The sequence below is a fragment of the Oncorhynchus mykiss genome, chromosome 9, assembly GCF_057628025.1.
Source record: "Oncorhynchus mykiss isolate SJ-2025 chromosome 9, ASM5762802v1, whole genome shotgun sequence".
In the NCBI taxonomy this organism is placed as follows: domain Eukaryota; kingdom Metazoa; phylum Chordata; class Actinopteri; order Salmoniformes; family Salmonidae; genus Oncorhynchus; species Oncorhynchus mykiss.
Genome location: NC_143030.1, coordinates 45,208,947 through 45,235,571, shown reverse-complemented (window position 1 = coordinate 45,235,571; position 26,625 = coordinate 45,208,947). Strand labels below are relative to the sequence as shown.

Below are 26,625 nucleotides of genomic sequence, written 5' to 3'. Positions count from 1 at the left end.
TGATAACCACAGACCACTTCTCAGTTCCTATGCTTCCTGGCTGATGTTTTGGTCACTTTTGAATGCTGGCGGTGCTTTCACTCTAGTGGCAGCATGAGACGGAGTCTACAACCCACACAAGTGGCTCAGGTAGTGCAGCTCATCCAGGATGGCACATTAATGTGAGCTGTGGCAAGAAAGTTTGCTGTGTCTGTCAGCGTAGTGTCCAGAGCATGGAGGCGCTACCAGGAGACAGGCCAGTACACCAGGAGGAGGCCGTAGGAGGGCAACAACCCAGCAGCAGGACCGCTACCTCCGCCTTTGTGCAAGGAGGAGCAGGAGGAGCACTGCCAGAGCCCTGCAAAATTACCTCCAGCAGGCCACAAATGTGCATGTGTCTGCTCAAACGGTCAGAAACAGACTCCATGAGGGTGGTATGAGGGCCCGATGTCCACAGGTGGGGGTTGTGCTTACAGCCCAACACCGTGCAGGACGTTTGGCATTTGCCAGAGAACAAATTCGCCACTGGCGCCCTGTGCTCTTCACAGATGAAAGCAGGTTCACACTGGGCACATGTGACAGACGTGACAGTCTGGAGACGCCGTGGAGAACGTTCTGCTGCCTGCAACATCCTCCAGCATGACCGGTTTGGCGGTGGGTCAGTCATGGTGTGGGGTGGCATTTCTTTGGGGGGCCGCACAGCCCTCCATGTACTCGCCAGAGGTAGCCTGACTGCCATTAGGTACCGAGATGAGATCCCCAGACCCCTTGTGAGACCATATGCTGGTGCGGTTGGCCCTGGGTTCCTCCTAATGCAAGACAATGCTAGACCTCATGTGGCTGGAGTGTGTCAGCACTACAAGAGGAACGCATTGATGCTATGGACTGGCCCGCCCGTTCCCCAGACCTGAATCCAATTGAGCACATCTGGGACATCATGTCTCGCTCCATCCACCAACTCCACGTTGCACCACAGACTGTCCAGGAGTTGGCGGATGCTTTAGTCCAGGTCTGGGAGGAGATCCTTCAGGAGACCATCCGCCACCTCATCAGGAGCATGCCCAGGTGTTGTAGGGAGGCCACACACACACTACTGAGCCTCATTTTGACTTGTTTTAAGGACATCAAAGTTGGGTCCGCCTGTAGTGTGGTTTTCGACTTTAATTTTGAGTGTGACTCCAAATCCAGACCGCCATGGGTTGATAAATTTGATTTCCATTGATAATTTTTGTGTGATTTTGTTGTCAGCACAGTCAACTATGTAAAGAAAAAAGTATTTAATAAGAATATTTCATTCATTCAGATCTAGGATGTGTTATTTTAGTGTTCCCTTTATTTTTTTGAGCAGTGTATATTTTTCCCATCCAGATATTCCAGTTTCTAATAAGGTGAAAACATCAACAGAACAGTAGAGCGGTGAGATTCCCATAATAAATGCACTACTCCTGGTTCATTTCTTAATCATTTAAATCCAATCAAACTTTATGTACATAGAACATTTTACAAAAGTAAATCCATAATGTATCTATCTCTTTAAAATACACAGCATGAATGATCCACAGTTGATTTTTATTCCCATCTTCTGACAGAACATCTAAGTCCATTTTCTTCCTTCTTTCAGTTTCTTGTTTGTGTATGTTCTTTTTCCATGCTTCAGTAGGTTTACCTTCTGAGTGACTCTTTTACCACAAACTGGGCAGCCATCTGATATCTCTCCTGTGTGTCAGTATATGCCTGGTTAGGTCCCCCTTCTTATTGAGGCTTTCCCCGCGGTCACCACAGCTAAATGATTTCTCCCCTGTGTGAGTCCGTAAATATGTTAGGTTTGGGCTCTATATCGCTGAAGCGTTACAGATTGCACAATAGAAATGTTAAGGTAAATTCTGATTGAGTATGCAGTGTTTATCGTGAACACAGTCTCCGCTAACTCAGCAACATTGAAATGTAATGGCAATCACGCTGAACTTCCAAAATACTGATTGAATAGAGCACTTAGTCTTCGTAATTAAACAATTCTAGCAGTCATCACAGATAAATGATTTCTCCCCTGTGAGAGTCCATATATGAATTCTCAGCTTCTCCTTACAATTTAAGCTTTTCCCGCAGTCACCACAGATAAATCTCTACTCTCCTGTGTGAGTCCGCATATGTGCAGTTAGGTGCTCCTTGCGAATGAAGCCTTTACCGCAGTCGCCACAGCAATATGGTTTCTCTCCTGTGTGAATCAGTATATGCCTCCTTAGATCCCTTTTCTGCCTGAAGCTTTTACAGCAAAAATGACAGCTAAAAGGTTTCTCTCCTGTGTGAGTCAGTATATGTCTTCCTAGGCCCCCCTTCTGATTGAAGCTTTTCCCACAGTCACCACAGCTAAATGGTTTCTCTCCTGTGTGAATACTCATGTGCCTAGACAGATGTCCTTTGTGTTTGAAGGTCTTGCCACAGAAGGGGCAGGTGCTGGGTTTCCCGCCGTGACATAGTCGGGCATGGGCCTTGAGTTTACATGTGGAGTTGTACTGTTTTTTGCAGAAGTGGCATTCACTGAGTCTCTTCTTGTCGAGATTCACATGCCTCTGCAGGCCCGCTTTCAGAGGAAACGTTTTGCCACAGTCCCGGCAACGGTAAGCTTTTATAGATATGGTGCTGGGTATGGAACAATGTTCCCCCATTGGTAGGTTCGGATCCAATGGTTGGCTGCTGTCATGTCCTAGTGGGTCGCTGCTTTTGGCTGAGCTGTGGCTGGACGCATTGCTTTGATTATCTGGAGGGTCACAGGGAATATCAAAACCCTTTAGGTGGGTCACAGTGCCAAAATGTTTAGGATCACTCTCTCTGTTCTCCACAGTCTGGGTTTGGGGAAGGGTCAAGGACCAAAGTGGGTCCTCCTGATCACATTCACTTTTCACACAGGAAGGAGTGAATTGGAACTCTATGATATCAGCCTCCAGCCCTTGAAGCTGCTCTTCCCTCTGACTGGTCCTGACTTCCTCCTGTTCCTCTTTAATCTGTGTGGGCTCAGGGTCCTCCTGCCCCAGACTGGGGCTCCACTCATGCTCACAGTGCTGCTGCTCAGAGGGAACCTCCTCTTCAGAGACAGCGAGAGAGAGCTGCAGGGAGTCTGGAGGGAAGGAGGAGGAGAAGTGGTTATCGACAGGTGCCTATCATCATAAGTATTCACCCCCCGGATTTCTTCACATTGTAAAATGGATTTAATACCTTTTTGTTTTTGTCAACAATCCACACAAAATATGATAATGTCAAAGTGGAAGAAATATATATATATATACACATACACACACATATACATACAGTGCCTTGCGAAAGTATTCGGCCCCCTTGAACTTTGCGACCTTTTGCCACATTTCAGGCTTCAAACATAAAGATATAAAACTGTATTTTTTGTGAATAATCAACAACAAGTGGGACACAATCATGAAGTGGAACGACATTTATTGGATATTTCAAACTTTTTTAACAAATCAAAAACTGAAAAATTGGGCGTGCAAAATTATTCAGCCCCTTTACTTTCAGTGCAGCAAACTCTCTCCAGAAGTTCAGTGAGGATCTCTGAATGATCCAATGTTGACCTAAATGACTAATGATGATAAATACAATCCACCTGTGTGTAATCAAGTCTCCGTATAAATGCACCTGCACTGTGATAGTCTCAGAGGTCCGTTAAAAGCGCAGAGAGCATCATGAAGAACAAGGAACACACCAGGCAGGTCCGAGATACTGTTGTGAAGAAGTTTAAAGCCGGATTTGAATACAAAAAGATTTCCCAAGCTTTAAACATCCCAAGGAGCACTGTGCAAGCGATAATATTGAAATGGAAGGAGTATCAGACCACTGCAAATCTACCAAGACCTGGCCGTCCCTCTAAACTTTCAGCTCATACAAGGAGAAGACTGATCAGAGATGCAGCCAAGAGGCCCATGATCACTGCAGAGATCTACAGCTGAGGTGGGAGACTCTGTCCATAGGACAACAATCAGTCATGATCCAAAACATAAAGCAAAATCTACAATGGAATGGTTCAAAAATAAACATATCCAGGTGTTAGAATGGCCAAGTCAAAGTCCAGACCTGAATCCAATCGAATCTGTGGAAAGAACTGAAAATTGCTGTTCACAAATGCTCTCCATCCAACCTCACTGAGCTCGAGCTGTTTTGCAAGGAGGAATGGGAAAAAATTTCAGTCTCTCGATGTGCAAAACTGATAGAGACATACCCCAAGCGACTTACAGCTGTAATCGCAGCAAAAGGTGGCGCTACAAAGTATTAACTTAAGGGGGCTGAATAATCTTTCAGTTTTTTCACGCCCAATTTTTCAGTTTTTGATTTGTTAAAAAAGTTTGAAATATCCAATAAATGTCGTTCCACTTCATGATTGTATCCCACTTGTTGTTGATTCTTCACAAAAAAAATACAGTTTTATATCTTTATGTTTGAAGCCTGAAATGTGGCAAAAGGTCGCAAAGTTCAAGGGGGCCAAATACTTTCGCAAGGCACTGTACATACACACACATTTTAAATCAAATATATCTAAATCGTTATTAGATAAATATTCACCCTGAGCCAGTACATGTTAGAATCACCTTTGGCAGTGATTACAGCTGAGTCTTTATGGGTAAAAGTCTCTTTACACACCTGGATTATGCAATATTTGCCCATTATATGACAAGCCTACAGACAATTCTACAGTAACAGAATTATTACAGAAACTCTGATTTTTCACTTCAAAATGTTACCAAACAAAAACATTGATTTCAAAGTTTATCAAACCACAACTCTATGCACAAGGACTAATTTAAACAATTTCCACAGAACATTTTACTGTGCAAATGCAAAGTTAGGTAACAGAATTTCAGTAAAACTTCCCTCAGTTAATTTTTCGTGACCACGCTTTCCCAAAACTCTTAAATATCTGCTCCGAATCAAGATTCAAAGATGCCTGCAGCAAGAATGGGATGTCAGCTGTGACATGACACCTTGAGATTGAAAAATATATATTTTGGTTATTGAACTAAGTGAAGTGGATCCAGTAAATCCAGTAACATAATTACAATTATGGGTCCCTGACCTGAACCACACAAAACTGCATAATTATGGTTATCAATACCTTTATCGTCATGGTGATGTATCCTGAATAGATACACAAAAAGTAGAAATATGTAATACCCTCCACCCCAAGCAAACACAAATTTGGTTGGTAAGGACCAATCATAAATGTCTATGCTTCACAAGTTTTGACATCACAGTACAGCCCAGTACAGTAAAGTAGCTACGTTCAGTACAGTACATTATACTCGTGTGCTCTACTGTACAGTACTGTGCTATCCAAACTTGTGAAACATAGACGTGATCTATGATTGGCTTAGATTTGGTCCGTCCGTGGACGTCCGGTGTCGGTTGGTGCTCAGTGGGTGAGGATGCTTGCTACAGTAAATGGAAAGAGGGTAGGTGTCAGATAGATCCGGGGGGGGGGGGGGGGGGGGGGGGGTGTCATTAACGGGAGAGTATGGATGGGTATCGGTAAGATTTGAACGGTGTTACTACTCTTACCGATACTGCTTATCGATCCGGTACTTTAACGGTATTCTTATTTTTTACGAGAAAAAAACCCCAAAACAAATTAAGAACAGAACATAGCTTTATTTTCTGAAATGTTAAATAAATGATTTACAGCAAAAGAAACAGCAATGTTTTTAATAACAAATCACTATTATAGACTAATGTTGTGATGGTAATGTAAAACAAATGAAATGAACAATATATTTTCCTGCAAAAGAAAAGACAGTGGTAAAGAACAACACGGGTGGGGCCTGCAGGTAGGCTGTAAAAGAAAAGACAGTGGTATAGAACAACACGGGTGGGGCCTGCAGGTAGGCTGTAAAAGAAAAGACAGTGGTATAGAACAACACGGGTGGGGCCTGCAGGTAGGCTGTAAAAGAAAAGACAGTGGTATAGAACAACACGGGTGGGGCCTGCAGGTAGGCTGTAAAAGAAAAGACAGTGGTATAGAACAACACGGGGGGGGGGCCTGCAGGTAGGCTGTAAAAGATAAGACAGTGGTATAGAACAACACGGGTGGGGCCTGCAGGTAGGCTGTAAAAGAAAAGACAGTGGTATAGAACAACACGGGTGGGGCCTGCAGGTAGGCTGTAAAAGAAAAGACAGTGGTATAGAACAACACGGGTGGGGCCTGCAGGTAGGCTGTAAAAGAAAAGACAGTGGTATAGAGCAACACGGGTGGGGCCTGCAGGTAGGCTGTAAAAGATAAGACAGTGGTATAGAACAACACGGGTGGGGCCTGCAGGTAGGCTGTAAAAGAAAAGACAGTGGTATAGAACAACACGGGTGGGGCCTGCAGGTAGGCTGTAAAAGATAAGACAGTGGTATAGAACAACACGGGTGGGGCCTGCAGGTAGGCTGTAAAAGAAAAGACAGTGGTATAGAACAACACGAGTGGGGCCTGCAGGTAGGCTGTAAAAGAAAAGACAGTGGTATAGAACAACACGGGTGGGGCCTGCAGGTAGGCTGCAGAAGATAAGACAGTGGTATAGAAAAACACGAGTGGGGCCTGCAGGTAGGCTGTAAAAGATAAGACAGTGGTATAGAACAACACGGGTGGGGCCTGCAGGTAGGCTGTAAAAGAAAAGACAGTGGTATAGAACAACACGGGTGGGGCCTGCAGGTAGGCTGTAAAAGAAAAGACAGTGGTATAGAACAACACGGGTGGGGCCTGCAGGTAGGCTGTAAAAGAAAAGACAGTGGTATAGAACAACACGGGTGGGGCCTGCAGGTAGGCTGCAGAAGATAAGACAGTGGTATAGAACAACACGGGTGGGGCCTGCAGGTAGGCTGTAAAAGAAAAGACAGTGGTATAGAACAACACGGGTGGGGCCTGCAGGTAGGCTGCAGAAGATAAGACAGTGGTATAGAACAACACGGGTGGGGCCTGCAGGTAGGCTGTAAAAGATAAGACAGTGGTATAGAACAACACGGGTGGGGCCTGCAGGTAGGCTGCAGAAGATAAGACAGTGGTATAGAACAACACGGGTGGGGCCTGCAGGTAGGCTGTAAATGAAAAGACAGTGGTATAGAACAACACGGGTGGGGCCTGCAGGTAGGCTGTAAAAGAAAAGACAGTGGTATAGAACAACACGGGTGGGGCCTGCAGGTAGGCTGCAGAAGATAAGACAGTGGTATAGAACACGGGTGGGGCCTGCAGGTAGGCTGTAAAAGAAAAGACAGTGGTATAGAACAACATGGGTGGGGCCTGCAGGTAGGCTGTAAAAGAAAAGACAGTGGTATAGAACAACACGGGGGGGGGGGGCTGCAGGTAGGCTGCAGAAGGACTAACAGTTCTTTGCAGTTCTTCTGGAGAAAGATCAACATATTTGCCTTCTCTGGCAGAAGTCGGGGCATCTCCTAGCTTATTGTGTTCCCTGCTGTCTAAAATACCCTCTCACTAGGGGTGGAGGGCGCTTGAGCACAGAGGTAGCTTGTTGCAATGTTTGTGAGGGGCAGAGTATCTCTTCTCCCACCACTACATCACAGGATCTTCAGCCATGGGGATGGGAGGCAGGCCTTCGTAGAGCTCCACCTCTAGGTCAACACGCTCGCTGAGGGTGAGGGACAAGGTGTCCTGTTGGATCGTCAACCTCAACTCCCTGTCGTCCTCTGAGAACAGCTCCTCCAAGGCACTCCTTGTTTTGTACAATGGAGGGACTGCTCCATTTCCTCTCCTTCTCCTTCAGACTCCTCCTGTTGCTGGTGCTCCGTGTCCGTCTGCTCCTCTGACAGCCTTGGTGTCGCTCCTGTCACATTGGCCTCAACAGTTGCCTTCCTCAGCCTGTCCCAGACGGCGTCACTCACCGGCCTCCCTTTAAATCCGGGGTCCATTGCTGCGGTCTCATGCAGGAAGGCTTGAATGTCCTCATCCTGATAGCGCTCGGAGAGGTTCTCCCACACCTTCTCTTTGACGGTTGCCACAAACGTTGTATCTTCATTCTTCACAGTGAAGTGCTCCTCCAGTTTTTGGAGGATGGGTATGATCTGTCCACAGGTGGCCTTCTTGTCACATGACACACACAGTGTGGATGTATAGAGGATTCCCATGAGCTGGACAAACTCCTCAGTCTTAAGGAAGTCCTCGTCCTTCAGACGGTCCAGGTTGTCCTTGGTCATTGCTTTTCGCAGTCGTGGGGTCCAAGGATGCTGCTTGGATCGCTGGATACTGCTCCATGAATCTCTCTATCGTTGGATAGTTCCATCTGGTCTTGACATCAAGGATGAGTGAGTGTTGCGGGAAGGCCTGAAACAACAAAAAAAAACATGCATTTCATTATTTAATTACTTGAAAATTGAATTAAATTGTTAAATGCGAACATTTCTAAATAATACCTTAATAGATTGAACTGGCTTCTTACCAAGGAGCTGCTGCTTTTCCTTCAAGACTCTTTTGGACTTCGAGGATCTCTTGAACCACACAACCACTGCTCTGCTTCAGACTGCCCATTTAGTAGATTTTCTGTGCTGCCAGATTCAATGTGTGCGCAAAGCGTCCTATTTTTAGGATGTGTAGCCACTTGATGGCAACATCCATATTGCCAGCATTATCAACAGTTGCGGCTACAATCTTCCTCGGCTCTCTCAAACTCTTCCAGAAATCGCCTCTGCCACTACTTCACCAGATTGCGATTTGTACACTGTCCTGCTGGAGAAACTTCTGTTTTACACTGCCCCTGGCTTGTGTAGCACACTAACAGTGAGATAGTGGTCCTGAGGCTGGTCCCGTCTGATGTGATGGCCAGTGTCATGACGTTGGCCTGGGGGTAGGTTTATGACAGTCATAAATACCTCTTCCCCCCTTTTTCCTCTCTCTACCCTACTAATGTGAAATTTGAAAACCCCTTGGTTAACAGAGATCCTGGGAACATCAGGAGGTGGGGGGAAATTAACTATATTCTGGTAATCCAACCAATTGAACATATGCGGTGGTACTTAATGAATATGATGTCAGTTCGGTTGTCATCTGAGACATTCTCATCGATGATAAGATGACAAACTCTACAGTGGAAAGTCTACACATCAATTATCGGATTCACATGGAATTGTTGTTCAATTTAAATGTTTGAATATAAAATTATTGGTGAAGAGATGAAATGTAATTTTAGCTACCAAATGAGAGATTTGGGTTTTCATAAGGTTAGGGCTCTGCTCAATCAGTGGCCCGCCCCTGTGAAGGGACATGGGTTATAAAACTTTTCAAACACGCCCTCCTCTCCCTTCCAATATAAGGCCTTGACAACAATATAACCTCCTGTTCCGAGGATGTGAGGATGACGGTCCGATGTCAGAATGGTTCAGATAATAACTACAGAACGAAGCCAACATCAGCGTGAGCTTTGGTTGCGAATGGTATGAACTTTGAACTCTTATTCACTACAGAAGTGATACCTCCTAGCCGTTGAGTTAGCAACAGCAGCTGCAAACGAGGGTTAGGAAGGAACAGACAGAGTATCCCGTCTATCACACAATGATGTTACTACAACGTATCCAATTGACCACCAGAGACATTCTTCAAAGGACAAAGGACTCGGTTTGGAAACACGGCCTTCCATCTACCATCCAGCCTTCAATCTACCACCAACCTACCAAAATATTTATTGCATTTTCCTTTTCCAAATGGGCGGTAATTTAGAATGCATAAAATACTGTATTTACGATAGCACAGCTTCTTCCTTTGTCCCTCAGTCTTCCCGCTCTTTCACTCAAACCCAGCCCCTTTTCTTTTGTGTAACCAGCTGTCATATCTGTTCCGCCCGCTAGGGACATTTTCCTTTATGACGTAATTTGTAATCAAGGTATGATTCATTCTGTGTGATTAGTTAGGTATTTAGTAAATAAATAGTGAAACACAATTTTGTATTGCTCAATCAGGTAATATTGATTACGGAGAAAGGATTTTATAGAATATATCATATCACTTAATCCGGAATATTCAAAGACACGACACCAGCTTTGGCACGTCCTTCAGCTCAGTGATCACTTTTCTACAACACATCAGGTAGGAATGAATGTGTCACTGAGGTAACTCCTGGAGGGAGGGGTATTTTTGTGGTTGAGTGCCTTGCTCATCTCCCTACAGTAAAAAAGAAAAAAGAAAGATTGTTTCCATGTATTGAATTATCATTATTTAATTATTGTGTTGTTGTGTATTGTAGAGTGATGGGACTAACATACAATCCTTTTATACTACCATATCCTAAAAATGAATACAACTCAGTATATACTGACAGACTGTTACCTAAAGCCCTTGGACTCCACTGTTGCAAAGGGGTGTAGCCCTTTCACTATGAACTTGGTCACGGCTAGGTGGCACTCATTCACCCTCTCCTCAGTCATCCTCCCACTAGCTGCCAGCGTGAAGGGGCTTTGGGCTGGTCTTTGGCTTGGACCAGCGGTATTAGAGGGAGGAGTGGGTTGGTTCATTGTAGCTGCAACTTTAACAAAAAAGTTGCAACATCTTTAAATGGGTGATTTAAGTTATGAACGCACCCATAGCTAAACAATCAGCTGGCTAATGGTTGCTTTTGATCATGAACCCATGTTTGCATAATCTAGTTAACTCCGTGTGTGGGCTCTAAGCTGCTAGCATACATACCTAACGTAGATCAGACAACGAGAGATGAACTGCGAGCTGGGCAGTCAAACTGTGCATTTCTCTGCACATGATGCACTTTCAATAGATGTTTGGACAGATTTGCTTGTAAGGGCGGAAACACGAGCAAAGTCTTGTTGCACTTGCGGCAACGAGCATTGTCAGCATCGACTCTGGTGAAGTGTAACCACACTTTTGAACGTTTCGTTCTCTCCGCCATCGTCCTAATTAAGAGCGGGGCCTTTCTCGTGTGTGTTCTGTAGCATGTGAGACAGGCTCCACGCGAGAGAGATCTCTCTTCTGGATTGCAAAAATGCATCATAGACGAACGTCTTCATCTAATCGCAAATTAGAAATGGTTGGTGAGATAAAATGTGCAAGATAACGTTTATGTAGCAATAATAAATAGGAAATGTATTTTCTTAAATTCTCCAGTCCCGAAAGCAGAACCAATAACGTCAGAACTTATCGATACTTATCGATACCCGTTTAATACCGGGTGTCGGTACCCATCCCTACTGGAGAGAGAGAAAAGATAGAGGGAGTGTGAGGGGTTCTCCAGACTGTTTTCACAGTCTTGCTTTGACCACCAGATGTCAGAAAGAGAAAGAAAACATTTGAGCTGAACATAACAGTATGCCAGTGGAAGGGAAGATAGTAGTCACAAACCAGAATTGGGTTACCTGCTACTATGATTTCTCATTGTAGCCAATTCAATTGGAAAATGGTTGAAAAATGTATACGTCTTAAATTTAAAAAAATATATAGATTTCATTTGACATGCTCCTATGAACAAAACATGTTGGTGCTCATGGGTCCTTTTACATGGAAATGCCCATAACATGGTGCAGCCAAACACTGTGCTTGAAAATATGAAGAGTGGTGTGTTGTGTTGGATTTGCCCCAAACAAAACGCGTTGTATTCAGGACAAAAAGTGCATTCCTTTGCCACATTTTTTCCCGCCTTGTTGCAAAACAGGATGCATGTCTTGGAATATTTGTATTCTGTACAGGCTTCCTTTTCACTCTTTCATTTAGGTTAGTATTGTGGAGTAACTACAATGTTGTTGAGCCATCCCCAGTTCTCTCCTTTCACAGCCTTTCAACTCTGTTTTAAAATGACCATTGACCTCATGGTGAAATTCCTGGTTTCATTCCTCTCTGGCAAGGATACCGGCTTTTTTTGTAGCGACTGTGTATTGATACACCATCCAAAGCCATATTTTATAAGCCTAAAAATAACCAATAATTTAAGCATATGTACTTTGGATGTTGCCCATATTGACCGTGTTCCTGTTTACCAATGCCTGGGCATCTGAATAGAAGAAAAGCTGTCTTTTAAAAAAAGCATATTGGTGCGTTAGTTAAGAACCAGAGTATAAAAAAATGACTTTTATAGAAATAGGTCCGGCCTCTCGCTAAACAGGAGGCAGATTATTCAGTCGACGTTCCTACCGGTGCTAGACAATGGCGACATCTTCTATACGAGCGCAGCTGGCGCTTCATTAAAGCCGTTAGATGCCATTTATCATAGCGCACTGGACTTTAATACAGGCAACGGTCTCACTACATTCTCTACCAGAAAGTTGGTTGGCCCTCTGAGGTCACGTAGATTGAGACATGGCTATGTTTTCATTTTAAACCCTTTTACAAGAGGTCCCACTGCACCTAACGTCATAACGACACTTTAGACATACGAGTTACCACACCCGGGTCTCAGGGCTGGCTAAGTCTTTAGACATACAAGTTACCACACCCGGGTCTCAGGGCTGGCTAAGTCTTTAGACTTACGAGTTACCACACCCGGGTCTCAGTGCTGGCTAAGTCTTTAGACATACAAGTTACCACACCTGGGTATCAGGGCTGGCTAAGTCTTTAGACTTACGAGTTACCACACCCGGGTCTCAGGGCTGGCTAAGTCTTGAAATTCCCTTTGGTCTCTACTGAGTTAGGTAAATCAGCTTATTTGCGGAACAATCTTCAAAATGTTCTTAAATGTGATGTTCTGGTGCCTCTAGGTCAACTCAGAAAGCTGATTGAGGACCGTATTACTGATGAATGTAATGTTCTGGTGCCTCTAGGTCAACTCAGAAAGCTGATTGAGGACCGTATTACTGATGAATGTGATGTTCTGGTGCCTCTAGGTCAACTCAGAAAGCTGATTGAGGACCGTATTACTGATGAATGTGATGTTCTGGTGCCTCTAGGTCAACTCAGAAAGCTGATTGAGGACCGTATCACTGATGAATGTGATGTTCTGGTGCCTCCTAGGTCAACTCAGAAAGCTGATTGAGGACCGTATTACTGATGAATGTGATGTTCTGGTGCCTCTAGGTCAACTCAGAAAGCTGATTGAGGACCGTATTACTGATGAATGTGATGCTCTGGTGCCTCTAGGTCAACTCAGAAAGCTGATTGAGGACCGTATTACTGATGAATGTGATGCTCTTGTGCCTCTAGGTCAACTCAGAAAGCTGATTGAGGACCGTATTACTGATGAATGTGATGTTCTGGTGCCTCTAGGTCAACTCAGAAAGCTGATTGAGGACCGTATTACTGATGAATGTGATGTTCTGGTGCCTCTAGGTCAACTCAGAAAGCTGATTGAGGACCGTATTACTGATGAATGTGATGTTCTGGTGCCTCTAGGTCAACTCAGAAAGCTGATTGAGGACCGTATTACTGATGAATGTGATGTTCTGGTGCCTCTAGGTCAACTCAGAAAGCTGATTGAGGACCGTATTACTGATGAATGTGATGTTCTGGTGCCTCTAGGTCAACTCAGAAAGCTGATTGAGGACCGTATTACTAATGAATGTGATGTTCTGGTGCCTCTAGGTCAACTCAGAAAGCTGATTGAGGACCGTATTACTGATGAATGTGATGTTCTGGTGCCTCTAGGTCAACTCAGAAAGCTGATTGAGGACCGTATTACTGATGAATGTGATGTTCTGGTGCCTCTAGGTCAACTCAGAAAGCTGATTGAGGACCGTATTACTGATGAATGTGATGTTCTGGTGCCTCTAGGTCCATTCAGAAAGCTGATTGAGGACCGTATTACTGATGAATGTGATGTTCTGGTGCCTCTAGGTCCATTCAGAAAGCTGATTGAGGACCGTATTACTGATGAATGTGATGTTCTGGTGCCTCTAGGTCAACTCAGAAAGCTGATTGAGGACCGTATTACTGATGAATGTGATGTTCTGGTGCCTCTAGGTCAACTCAGAAAGCTGATTGAGGACCGTATTACTGATGAATGTGATGTTCTGGTGCCTCTAGGTCAACTCAGAAAGCTGATTGAGGACCATATTACTGATGAATGTGATGTTCTGGTGCCTCTAGGTCCATTCAGAAAGCTGATTGAGGACCGTATTACTGATGAATGTGATGTTCTGGTGCCTCTAGGTCAACTCAGAAAGCTGATTGAGGACCGTATTACTGATGAATGTGATGTTCTGGTGCCTCTAGGTCCATTCAGAAAGCTGATTGAGGACCGTATTACTGATGAATGTGATGTTCTGGTGCCTCTAGGTCAACTCAGAAAGCTGATTGAGGACCGTATTACTGATGAATGTGATGTTCTGGTGCCTCTAGGTCCATTCAGAAAGCTGATTGAGGACCGTATTACTGATGAATGTGATGTTCTGGTGCCTCTAGGTCAACTCAGAAAGCTGATTGAGGACCGTATTACTGATGAATGTGATGTTCTGGTGCCTCTAGGTCCATTCAGAAAGCTGATTGAGGACCGTATTACTGATGAATGTGATGTTCTGGTGCCTCTAGGTCAACTCAGAAAGCTGATTGAGGACCGTATTACTGATGAATGTGATGTTCTGGTGCCTCTAGGTCAACTCAGAAAGCTGATTGAGGACCGTATTACTGATGAATGTGATGTTCTGGTGCCTCTAGGTCAACTCAGAAAGCTGATTGAGGACCGTATTACTGATGAATGTGATGTTCTGGTGCCTCTAGGTCAACTCAGAAAGCTGATTGAGGACCGTATTACTGATGAATGTGATGTTCTGGTGCCTCTAGGTCAACTCAGAAAGCTGATTGAGGACCGTATTACTGATGAATGTGATGTTCTGGTGCCTCTAGGTCCATTCAGAAAGCTGATTGAGGACCGTATTACTGATGAATGTGATGTTCTGGTGCCTCTAGGTCCATTCAGAAAGCTGATTGAGGACCGTATTACTGATGAATGTGATGTTCTGGTGCCTCTAGGTCAACTCAGAAAGCTGATTGAGGACCGTATTACTGATGAATGTGATGTTCTGGTGCCTCTAGGTCAACTCAGAAAGCTGATTGAGGACCGTATTACTGATGAATGTGATGTTCTGGTGCCTCCTAGGTCAACTCAGAAAGCTGATTGAGGAGCCTATTACTGATGAATGTGATGTTCTGGTGCCTCTAGGTCAACTCAGAAAGCTGATTGAGGACCGTATTACTGATGAATGTGATGTTCTGGTGCCTCTAGGTCAACTCAGAAAGCTGATTGAGGACCGTATTACTGATGAATGTGATGTTCTGGTGCCTCTAGGTCAACTCAGAAAGCTGATTGAGGACCGTATTACTGATGAATGTGATGTTCTGGTGCCTCTAGGTCAACTCAGAAAGCTGATTGAGGACCGTATTACTAATGAATGTGATGTTCTGGTGCCTCTAGGTCAACTCAGAAAGCTGATTGAGGACCGTATTACTGATGAATGTGATGTTCTGGTGCCTCTAGGTCAACTCAGAAAGCTGATTGAGGACCGTATTACTGATGAATGTGATGTTCTGGTGCCTCTAGGTCAACTCAGAAAGCTGATTGAGGACCGTATTACTGATGAATGTGATGTTCTGGTGCCTCTAGGTCCATTCAGAAAGCTGATTGAGGACCGTATTACTGATGAATGTGATGTTCTGGTGCCTCTAGGTCAACTCAGAAAGCTGATTGAGGACCGTATTACTGATGAATGTGATGTTCTGGTGCCTCTAGGTCCATTCAGAAAGCTGATTGAGGACCGTATTACTGATGAATGTGATGTTCTGGTGCCTCTAGGTCCATTCAGAAAGCTGATTGAGGACCGTATTACTGATGAATGTGATGTTCTGGTGCCTCTAGGTCAACTCAGAAAGCTGATTGAGGACCGTATTACTGATGAATGTGATGTTCTGGTGCCTCTAGGTCAACTCAGAAAGCTGATTGAGGACCGTATTACTGATGAATGTGATGTTCTGGTGCCTCTAGGTCAACTCAGAAAGCTGATTGAGGACCGTATTACTGATGAATGTGATGTTCTGGTGCCTCTAGGTCAACTCAGAAAGCTGATTGAGGACCGTATTACTGATGAATGTGATGTTCTGGTGCCTCTAGGTCAACTCAGAAAGCTGATTGAGGACCGTATTACTGATGAATGTGATGTTCTGGTGCCTCTAGGTCAACTCAGAAAGCTGATTGAGGACCGTATTACTGATGAATGTGATGTTCTGGTGCCTCCTAGGTCAACTCAGAAAGCTGATTGAGGACCGTATTACTGATGAATGTGATGTTCTGGTGCCTCTAGGTCAACTCAGAAAGCTGATTGAGGACCGTATTACTGATGAATGTGATGTTCTGGTGCCTCTAGGTCAACTCAGAAAGCTGATTGAGGACCGTATTACTGATGAATGTGATGTTCTGGTGCCTCTAGGTCAACTCAGAAAGCTGATTGAGGACCGTATTACTGATGAATGTGATGTTCTGGTGCCTCTAGGTCAACTCAGAAAGCTGATTGAGGACCGTATTACTAATGAATGTGATGTTCTGGTGCCTCTAGGTCAACTCAGAAAGCTGATTGAGGACCGTATTACTGATGAATGTGATGTTCTGGTGCCTCTAGGTCAACTCAGAAAGCTGATTGAGGACCGTATTACTGATGAATGTGATGTTCTGGTGCCTCTAGGTCAACTCAGAAAGCTGATTGAGGACCGTATTACTGATGAATGTGATGTTCTGGTGCCTCTAGGTCAACTCAGAAAGCTGATTGAGGACCGTATTACTGATGAATGTGATGTTCTGGTGCCTCTAGGTCCATTCAGAAAGCTGATTGAGGACCGTATTACTGATGAATGTGATGTTCTGGTGCCTCTAGGTCCATTCAGAAAGCTGATTGAGGACCGTATTACTGATGAATGTGATGTTCTGGTGCCTCTAGGTCAACTCAGAAAGCTGATTGAGGACCGTATTACTGATGAATGTGATGTTCTGGTGCCTCTAGGTCCATTCAGAAAGCTGATTGAGGACCGTATTACTGATGAATGTGATGTTCTGGTGCCTCTAGGTCAACTCAGAAAGCTGATTGAGGACCGTATTACTGATGAATGTGATGTTCTGGTGCCTCTAGGTCCATTCAGAAAGCTGATTGAGGACCGTATTACTGATGAATGTGATGTTCTGGTGCCTCTAGGTCAACTCAGAAAGCTGATTGAGGACCGTATTACTGATGAATGTGATGTTCTGGTGCCTCTAGGTCCATTCAGAAAGCTGATTGAGGACCGTATTACTGATGAATGTGATGTTCTGGTGCCTCTAGGTCAACTCAGAAAGCTGATTGAGGACCGTATTACTGATGAATGTGATGTTCTGGTGCCTCTAGGTCAACTCAGAAAGCTGATTGAGGACCGTATTACTGATGAATGTGATGTTCTGGTGCCTCTAGGTCAACTCAGAAAGCTGATTGAGGACCGTATTACTGATGAATGTGATGTTCTGGTGCCTCTAGGTCAACTCAGAAAGCTGATTGAGGACCGTATTACTGATGAATGTGATGTTCTGGTGCCTCTAGGTCAACTCAGAAAGCTGATTGAGGACCGTATTACTGATGAATGTGATGTTCTGGTGCCTCTAGGTCCATTCAGAAAGCTGATTGAGGACCGTATTACTGATGAATGTGATGTTCTGGTGCCTCTAGGTCCATTCAGAAAGCTGATTGAGGACCGTATTACTGATGAATGTGATGTTCTGGTGCCTCTAGGTCAACTCAGAAAGCTGATTGAGGACCGTATTACTGATGAATGTGATGTTCTGGTGCCTCTAGGTCAACTCAGAAAGCTGATTGAGGACCGTATTACTGATGAATGTGATGTTCTGGTGCCTCTAGGTCAACTCAGAAAGCTGATTGAGGACCGTATTACTGATGAATGTGATGTTCTGGTGCCTCTAGGTCAACTCAGAAAGCTGATTGAGGACCGTATTACTGATGAATGTGATGTTCTGGTGCCTCTAGGTCAACTCAGAAAGCTGATTGAGGACCGTATTACTGATGAATGTGATGTTCTGGTGCCTCTAGGTCAACTCAGAAAGCTGATTGAGGACCGTATTACTGATGAATGTGATGTTCTGGTGCCTCCTAGGTCAACTCAGAAAGCTGATTGAGGACCGTATTACTGATGAATGTGATGTTCTGGTGCCTCTAGGTCAACTCAGAAAGCTGATTGAGGACCGTATTACTGATGAATGTGATGTTCTGGTGCCTCTAGGTCAACTCAGAAAGCTGATTGAGGACCGTATTACTGATGAATGTGATGTTCTGGTGCCTCTAGGTCAACTCAGAAAGCTGATTGAGGACCGTATTACTGATGAATGTGATGTTCTGGTGCCTCTAGGTCAACTCAGAAAGCTGATTGAGGACCGTATTACTAATGAATGTGATGTTCTGGTGCCTCTAGGTCAACTCAGAAAGCTGATTGAGGACCGTATTACTGATGAATGTGATGTTCTGGTGCCTCTAGGTCAACTCAGAAAGCTGATTGAGGACCGTATTACTGATGAATGTGATGTTCTGGTGCCTCTAGGTCAACTCAGAAAGCTGATTGAGGACCGTATTACTGATGAATGTGATGTTCTGGTGCCTCTAGGTCCATTCAGAAAGCTGATTGAGGACCGTATTACTGATGAATGTGATGTTCTGGTGCCTCTAGGTCAACTCAGAAAGCTGATTGAGGACCGTATTACTGATGAATGTGATGTTCTGGTGCCTCTAGGTCCATTCAGAAAGCTGATTGAGGACCGTATTACTGATGAATGTGATGTTCTGGTGCCTCTAGGTCCATTCAGAAAGCTGATTGAGGACCGTATTACTGATGAATGTGATGTTCTGGTGCCTCTAGGTCAACTCAGAAAGCTGATTGAGGACCGTATTACTGATGAATGTGATGTTCTGGTGCCTCTAGGTCAACTCAGAAAGCTGATTGAGGACCGTATTACTGATGAATGTGATGTTCTGGTGCCTCTAGGTCAACTCAGAAAGCTGATTGAGGACCGTATTACTGATGAATGTGATGTTCTGGTGCCTCTAGGTCAACTCAGAAAGCTGATTGAGGACCGTATTACTGATGAATGTGATGTTCTGGTGCCTCTAGGTCAACTCAGAAAGCTGATTGAGGACCGTATTACTAATGAATGTGATGTTCTGGTGCCTCTAGGTCAACTCAGAAAGCTGATTGAGGACCGTATTACTGATGAATGTGATGTTCTGGTGCCTCTAGGTCAACTCAGAAAGCTGATTGAGGACCGTATTACTGATGAATGTGATGTTCTGGTGCCTCTAGGTCAACTCAGAAAGCTGATTGAGGACCGTATTACTGATGAATGTGATGTTCTGGTGCCTCTAGGTCAACTCAGAAAGCTGATTGAGGACCGTATTACTGATGAATGTGATGTTCTGGTGCCTCTAGGTCCATTCAGAAAGCTGATTGAGGACCGTATTACTGATGAATGTGATGTTCTGGTGCCTCTAGGTCCATTCAGAAAGCTGATTGAGGACCGTATTACTGATGAATGTGATGTTCTGGTGCCTCTAGGTCAACTCAGAAAGCTGATTGAGGACCGTATTACTGATGAATGTGATGTTCTGGTGCCTCTAGGTCCATTCAGAAAGCTGATTGAGGACCGTATTACTGATGAATGTGATGTTCTGGTGCCTCTAGGTCAACTCAGAAAGCTGATTGAGGACCGTATTACTGATGAATGTGATGTTCTGGTGCCTCTAGGTCCATTCAGAAAGCTGATTGAGGACCGTATTACTGATGAATGTGATGTTCTGGTGCCTCTAGGTCAACTCAGAAAGCTGATTGAGGACCGTATTACTGATGAATGTGATGTTCTGGTGCCTCTAGGTCCATTCAGAAAGCTGATTGAGGACCGTATTACTGATGAATGTGATGTTCTGGTGCCTCTAGGTCAACTCAGAAAGCTGATTGAGGACCGTATTACTGATGAATGTGATGTTCTGGTGCCTCTAGGTCAACTCAGAAAGCTGATTGAGGACCGTATTACTGATGAATGTGATGTTCTGGTGCCTCTAGGTCAACTCAGAAAGCTGATTGAGGACCGTATTACTGATGAATGTGATGTTCTGGTGCCTCTAGGTCAACTCAGAAAGCTGATTGAGGACCGTATTACTGATGAATGTGATGTTCTGGTGCCTCTAGGTCAACTCAGAAAGCTGATTGAGGACCGTATTACTGATGAATGTGATGTTCTGGTGCCTCTAGGTCCATTCAGAAAGCTGATTGAGGACCGTATTACTGATGAATGTGATGTTCTGGTGCCTCTAGGTCCATTCAGAAAGCTGATTGAGGACCGTATTACTGATGAATGTGATGTTCTGGTGCCTCTAGGTCAACTCAGAAAGCTGATTGAGGACCGTATTACTGATGAATGTGATGTTCTGGTGCCTCTAGGTCAACTCAGAAAGCTGATTGAGGACCGTATTACTGATGAATGTGATGTTCTGGTGCCTCTAGGTCAACTCAGAAAGCTGATTGAGGACCGTATTACTGATGAATGTGATGTTCTGGTGCCTCTAGGTCAACTCAGAAAGCTGATTGAGGACCGTATTACTGATGAATGTGATGTTCTGGTGCCTCTAGGTCAACTCAGAAAGCTGATTGAGGACCGTATTACTGATGAATGTGATGTTCTGGTGCCTCTAGGTCAACTCAGAAAGCTGATTGAGGACCGTATTACTGATGAATGTGATGTTCTGGTGCCTCCTAGGTCAACTCAGAAAGCTGATTGAGGACCGTATTACTGATGAATGTGATGTTCTGGTGCCTCTAGGTCAACTCAGAAAGCTGATTGAGGACCGTATTACTGATGAATGTGATGTTCTGGTGCCTCTAGGTCAACTCAGAAAGCTGATTGAGGACCGTATTACTGATGAATGTGATGTTCTGGTGCCTCTAGGTCAACTCAGAAAGCTGATTGAGGACCGTATTACTGATGAATGTGATGTTCTGGTGCCTCTAGGTCAACTCAGAAAGCTGATTGAGGACCGTATTACTGATGAATGGGTTTGTTTTTTTGACCGTGTTTTTCTTTTTGCTTGAATTTTGTATTTATAATGTTGACGTGTGTAATTTCTGTAATTCAAGGCTCATCTATAAAAAGAGACATTTTTCTCAGTATGATTCCCTAATAAAATAAAGGTTAAATAAATGTCAGCGTTTTACATGTTTACCAATATACTAAATCGGTGCCCTTCTTTGCAAGGTATGGAGAAGCTCCCTGGTCTTTGATTTAATCTGTGCTTGAAATCCACTACATGACTGAGGGACCTTACAATTAATTATCTGTATGTGTGGGGCACAGAGATGGGGTAGTCATTTAAAAATTATGTTAACATCTATTATTGCTACCTATTATGGCCATGCAACTTATGTGATTTGGTGAGCTTTTTCTTTTTTTGTAAATATATTTTTCATAAATTGGAATTCTTTTCACTTTGACATGAGTATTTTGTGTAGATCAGTGACATTTTTTTTGATTTCAAATCCAATGTGGGTTGAATAGTTATAATAGGTAAGACTGTATACATTGACATGCCATATCAAAAAGATTTTTATGACAAACTATATTCCTATTTTAAATATACTCATATGAATCGCTTTTTGCTTCAGTTGTTCATTTCATCTTGTAGGCTACACATTCACAGCTAACAGCTGGATTGGTGTATAGACGGGTTGGTTGTTTAACACAAAACCGACAGAGTTGGCTTCGATTGTTGACACCATTGAACTATTTTGTCTCCAATGTTTACTGAAAACATAAATACATTTGCACAATGAGCACTTGTCTCTCAAACACATCGTTAAAGATGTTGGTTAGCTAGCTAGCAAATTTGACATTTCAGTCAAAACAAGACATGGTATCAAGAACAAGATAAAGCTAGCTGAAACGAGCCACCTACGATTCCCCACGTGGCAGATTCTTGCCATTTGGCAGATTCGGTTATGCTGAGCCACAGGGCACCAGTCTGTGGCCCCGGTGACATGAACCGGCAACAGAGGTGAGGGAGGAGCGCCCTTCTCAAATGAACAGCAATCTGCACCGCTTGGTCATGTTGTCAACCAGGCAGCATTCCATCATATAGTTTTGTTTCCATGTTCAAACTACTCTCAAAACTACAATTGTTCATAGAGAAACAACAATATTGGATGTTCTGAACCCATGTCAATGGTTAAATCACATCAGAATACTTTTTTTTAGGTTTGGAAGAACAAATTGATTATTGAGTGTAATTCCCCTTTCGTTGTGCATCTGGCGAGAGAGGAACGTGCAGGTCTAGCTATGGTTCTGTACTGCTGCTGCTCATTTCATGGAAAAGTTAGCAAATAACATATAGGTAAGTCTACTTTGCAGTTAACATTTAATTTAGAAGGTTTTGGGGAAGGTATTTCTGTCGACCCACAAGATGCTTATATCAACTGGCTACACACGGATTGATAGACAAACGCGCATCACAGACAGACATAGGCAATATTGCTGGAAATGAATTGGCAGATAGGTTTGTGTTTCTAAGCCAATAGTGGCTAACCAGGGGTGGGATAATGTCAATGTTCAATGTTGTGTTGATTAGATAGTAGCTGGGAGCTTGCGGTGTCAGATACTAGTGAGATTTGTTTATGAAAGTTTTCAAAGGCACACGTAAAAAATTGCATATTTACGTGATAACGCCCGGGTAGCCGGTGTTTGAAGGATATACTGGCACGGACGGGTGTTGGCAAATCGTGCCAATACATCCCCCAAATACCGGCTTCTCGGGCATTACCAACATATTCAAATAACGATTGACATTTTCACAAAAAATATATATAGTCCAGACTAGGGTTGCACATTTTGGGGAATATTCAGAGGTAGAAACTTTGTGTGAATTAACGGGAATATATGCAAATGTATAATAATACCATTTAAATGTAGATGTTTTTTGCATTGGATATATTTACCATTTATGGAGAAGGTAAAAGGTTTGTTTCTTAGACATAATTGCAAATGATTAAATCCTTTCAATAGAAATAAAAATGACTAGTTTCAAATTGAACTTAAATTAAATTAGTTGACTCTTCACATGGGATGATTTCACTGAACAACAAAAGGGAATATTGAATGATCCCCAATGATCCATCGTATCTCCCAAAAACGTTTTAAACATCTGTAAAATGATAGTGTAGAAACTAAAGCTTTGGTTGTCTTCCCCCTTGACCTCCTCAATGTCCACCTCTTGAATATCAGACTGAGGCCTCATCTTCCCTGCCACTTTTCAACCTTGTTGAGGATGGCTTCTTGTCCGGTTCAAAAAGCCTCACATTTGCCCGGATGGACACCAATTTTTCAACCCTGTTGTGTGTTTTGGTGTGTGTTCCCAAAGAAGGACCAGTTGCGCTCTGAGGCGGCTGATGTTGGTGCAATTTGGAGGATGATGAAAGCAACAGGGGAAAGAGCCTCAGATCCACAAAGTCCCTTCCACCAGGTGGCTGATGAGATATGTTGGCATGACTGCCATATTGCATCTCCATCCCAAAGCCCTTGCTTAGAAGTGTACTTTGCCAGACTGCCAAGAAACTTGCCCTCATCCAGGCCAAGGTGGCGAGACACGGTAGTGATGACACCATAGGCCGTGCTGATCTCTGCACCTGACAGGATGCTCTTGCTAAGATACCTGGGGTCCAACATGTACGCTGCGGCATTTATGGGCAGTTTCCTCTGCTTGTAACAACAGTGAAGTGGACAGAGCAGTATGGATTTCTTCTCTTACATCTGCAAGCAGAGTCTGAACATCAGACAGGATGGCATTGTCTCCCTCAATCAGTGCAATGGTTACTGCTATAGGTTTCAGGAGTTTATATATCAGCAGACTGATATGGTCATTTCTTGAAGAGACTCCTTCCCCTCCAGGAGACTGTCAAACATGATGACAACACCACCCCAACGGGTGTTGCTGGGTAGCTTCAATGTGGTGCTCTTATTCTTCTCACTTTGCTTGGTGAGGTAGATTGCTGCAATAACTTGATGACCCTTCACATACCTAACCATTTCCTTGGCTCTCTTGCAGAGTACATCCATTGTTTTCAGTGCCATGATATAATAGTAAAATAAATAAATAAATACAATTCCATGTACAGATAAATAGTTAAGCAGTTAGATTAAACAACTCCTTTTGTAAGATAAATGTTTTTTTTAAAACATGTATGGAAACAGGTGAATTAACACTCTTCAGTTAGCAGGCTCAAGCAAGCTAAAACCAACTAGCAGAAATTATTTAAACCCACTTTGCTGTATGCTACTATTTACTAGTTAACAAAAAATTGTCATATAAAATATATTCACCCCACCCAGTATCTCAACTTACCAGACAGCATGTAGTCCTTGGCTCAGACGGTTTCGTAGTGTGGGCTCAATAGCATCTAATTAGTGTGCAAGATCTTGAGAATCAGCTGTACATGTGATGGAAGAATGCACTGTGCATGCAGAGGGTTGCAATTCCAATGAATTGTGGATAGTTTAACCAAAATATGCCACAAGACCTAGAAATGCCTTATGTGTATCCCACAGAAAAGGTTCACTGTTATAAGCTAACGTTTTTGATGAATTTAAGCAAAATTCCCAGGCTTAACTCCCCATGGAACTTTTTTGGAAAGTTTCCGAACCTTTGAAACCCTAATCCCGACACAAATCTAGGGTTGCTACACAAGCCGGCTGGACATTCTATTGGTTGCCAGAGATGCGACCCAGTCGTTCAGTCTAAATGTTCCATTGCCATACTTGCTGGAAACATTCTTATCCCCTTGCTTGCTAGCTAGCCACCTAGGGCTAACTTATAGTCACATCAAACCGTGCAGCCAGAATAACAGCAGCAGCTGCATTTGGTTAAGATGTTTTCTAGTGACTTTTATTTTGACACATCCATAACAATGAGCTAATGAGGTGCGATTTCACCTGGCATTGAAAATATGCTCTCTCGTCAGGACAATGTTTTTCAGAGGAGCTAGCCAACAACACAGCTAATACAATCACTTCAAACTGAAGCTGGAAAGACAGCAAACTAGCTGCACTTTGTTTAGTTTTACCTGTTTTCTATTGATAGATATTTGTATATATCCATGAAATTATACTGATTCATGATTTCCACTGGCTGAGAAAAGCTGCCTGCCTGTCTCGTCCCGACACCATTACTATGGGACAGCTGGAGATCGAATCTGAATATTGAAACAATGTTGCAAATGTCGGAGAGACAGACAGCAAGGTTTACACAAATCTCCGCTGTTGAAAATAAAATGTTAGTCTAAAGGAAATGTGAGATGATGTCTAGATGCTTTCATAGTGGAGATCAAGTTTATAAATTGCATGGTTGGGCTGATGAGACAGTGGATAAAGAAGTCAAATGGACCAGAGTAAATAGGCATTTTAATGTCATAAATTTAGCTGGCTGGTAACTTGTGCACTAGACACCGGCTGGATACCGTCAGGTTGAGAGCTTCAAGTTCCTTGGTGTCCACATCACCAACAAACTAACATGGTCCAAGCACACCAAGACAGCCGTGAAGAGGGCACGACAAAACCTATTCCCCCTCAAGAGACTGAAAAGATTTGGCATGGGTCTCAGATCCTCAAAGGGTTCTATAACTGCACCATCGAGAGCATCCTGACTGGTTGCATCACTGCCTGGTATAGCAACTGCTTGGCCTCCGACTGCAAGACACTAGAGGGCAGTGCGAACGGCCCAGTACATCACTGGTGGCAAGATTCCTGCCATCCAGGACCTCTATACCAGGCAGTGTCAGAGGAAGGCCCTAAAAATTGTCAAAGACTCCAGCCACCCTAGTCATAGACTGTTCTCTCTGCTACCGCACGGCAAGTGGTACTGGAGAGCCACACGTCTAGGTCCAAGAGGCTTCTAAACAGCTTCTACCCCCAAGCCATAAGACTCCTGAATCAAATGGCTACCTAGATCCCCCTTTTACACTGCTGCTACTCTCTGTTGTTATCATCATCTATGCATAGTCACTTTAATAACTCTACCTACATGTACATATTACCCCAACTAACCGGTGCCTCTGCACATTGACTCTGGACCAGTACCCCCCTGTATATAGTATCGCTATTGTTATTTTACTGCTGCTCTTTAATTACTTTTATTTATTATTCTTATCTGTATTTTTTGAAACTGCATTTTTGGTTAGGGGCTCGTAAGCATTTCACTGTGAGGTCTACACCGGTTGTATTCAGCGCATGTGACTAATCAAATTTGATTGGAATGTGATTTTAAGCTATCAGCATTCATTATCAGATCCATCGTTGTATAAAGAAAAACAAATGGAGAACATTTGCCTAAACAGTATGCGAATTTAGTAGAACTATAGGTAACTATCAGTATATCTACAAACGAACCTCTTTTGCATAGTTTTATCCCCGGTGTAATCCGCAGCAGTCCACGAAGCCGATGATTCTCATCCTGATACTCCACTACCGTTTTCTCAACGGCCCCGAAAATCTCCGCCGCAGCCGCAGTTAAGCGCTCATTTAAAAACACACGCAACAAATCTAGTTTAGACATTTTCAGTCAAATGAGAGTTAGGTAGCCTCTTCAGTTGAGCTACTTGATCTTTCTTTATTTCTAACAAGGTATGCTAAATCAAACCGACGGTGAAGCAGGCAAGAATAAATAAGTACTTCC

At 43.6% G+C, this 26,625-nt stretch overlaps 1 protein-coding gene and 1 pseudogene across 1 annotated transcript; both read right to left on the bottom strand.

The window, feature by feature from the left end:
* Positions 1-1,428: 1,428 nt before the first annotated feature.
* LOC110532068 (uncharacterized) lies at positions 1,429-26,625 on the bottom strand. The gene is made up of 2 exons (XM_021615677.3): positions 26,340-26,625; positions 1,429-3,094 (listed from the first exon to the last, which is right to left on the bottom strand). Exons 1-2 carry the CDS (start codon positions 26,503-26,505, stop codon positions 2,103-2,105), a joined length of 1,158 nt encoding a protein of 385 aa, XP_021471352.3. The 5' UTR covers positions 26,506-26,625; the 3' UTR covers positions 1,429-2,102.
* Positions 7,410-10,389, bottom strand: LOC149981225 (uncharacterized; annotated as a pseudogene).

Bases quoted from the DNA above. Each gene is read 5' to 3' on its own strand.
- LOC110532068 (XM_021615677.3), bottom strand. From the start codon at position 26,505: ATGTCTAAACTAGATTTGTTGCGTGTGTTTTTAAATGAGCGCTTAACT. The intron at 3,095-26,339 runs GTTCGTTTGTAG...CCTTCCCTCCAG, and splicing joins GATAAAACTATGCAAAAGAG to ACTCCCTGCAGCTCTCTCTC.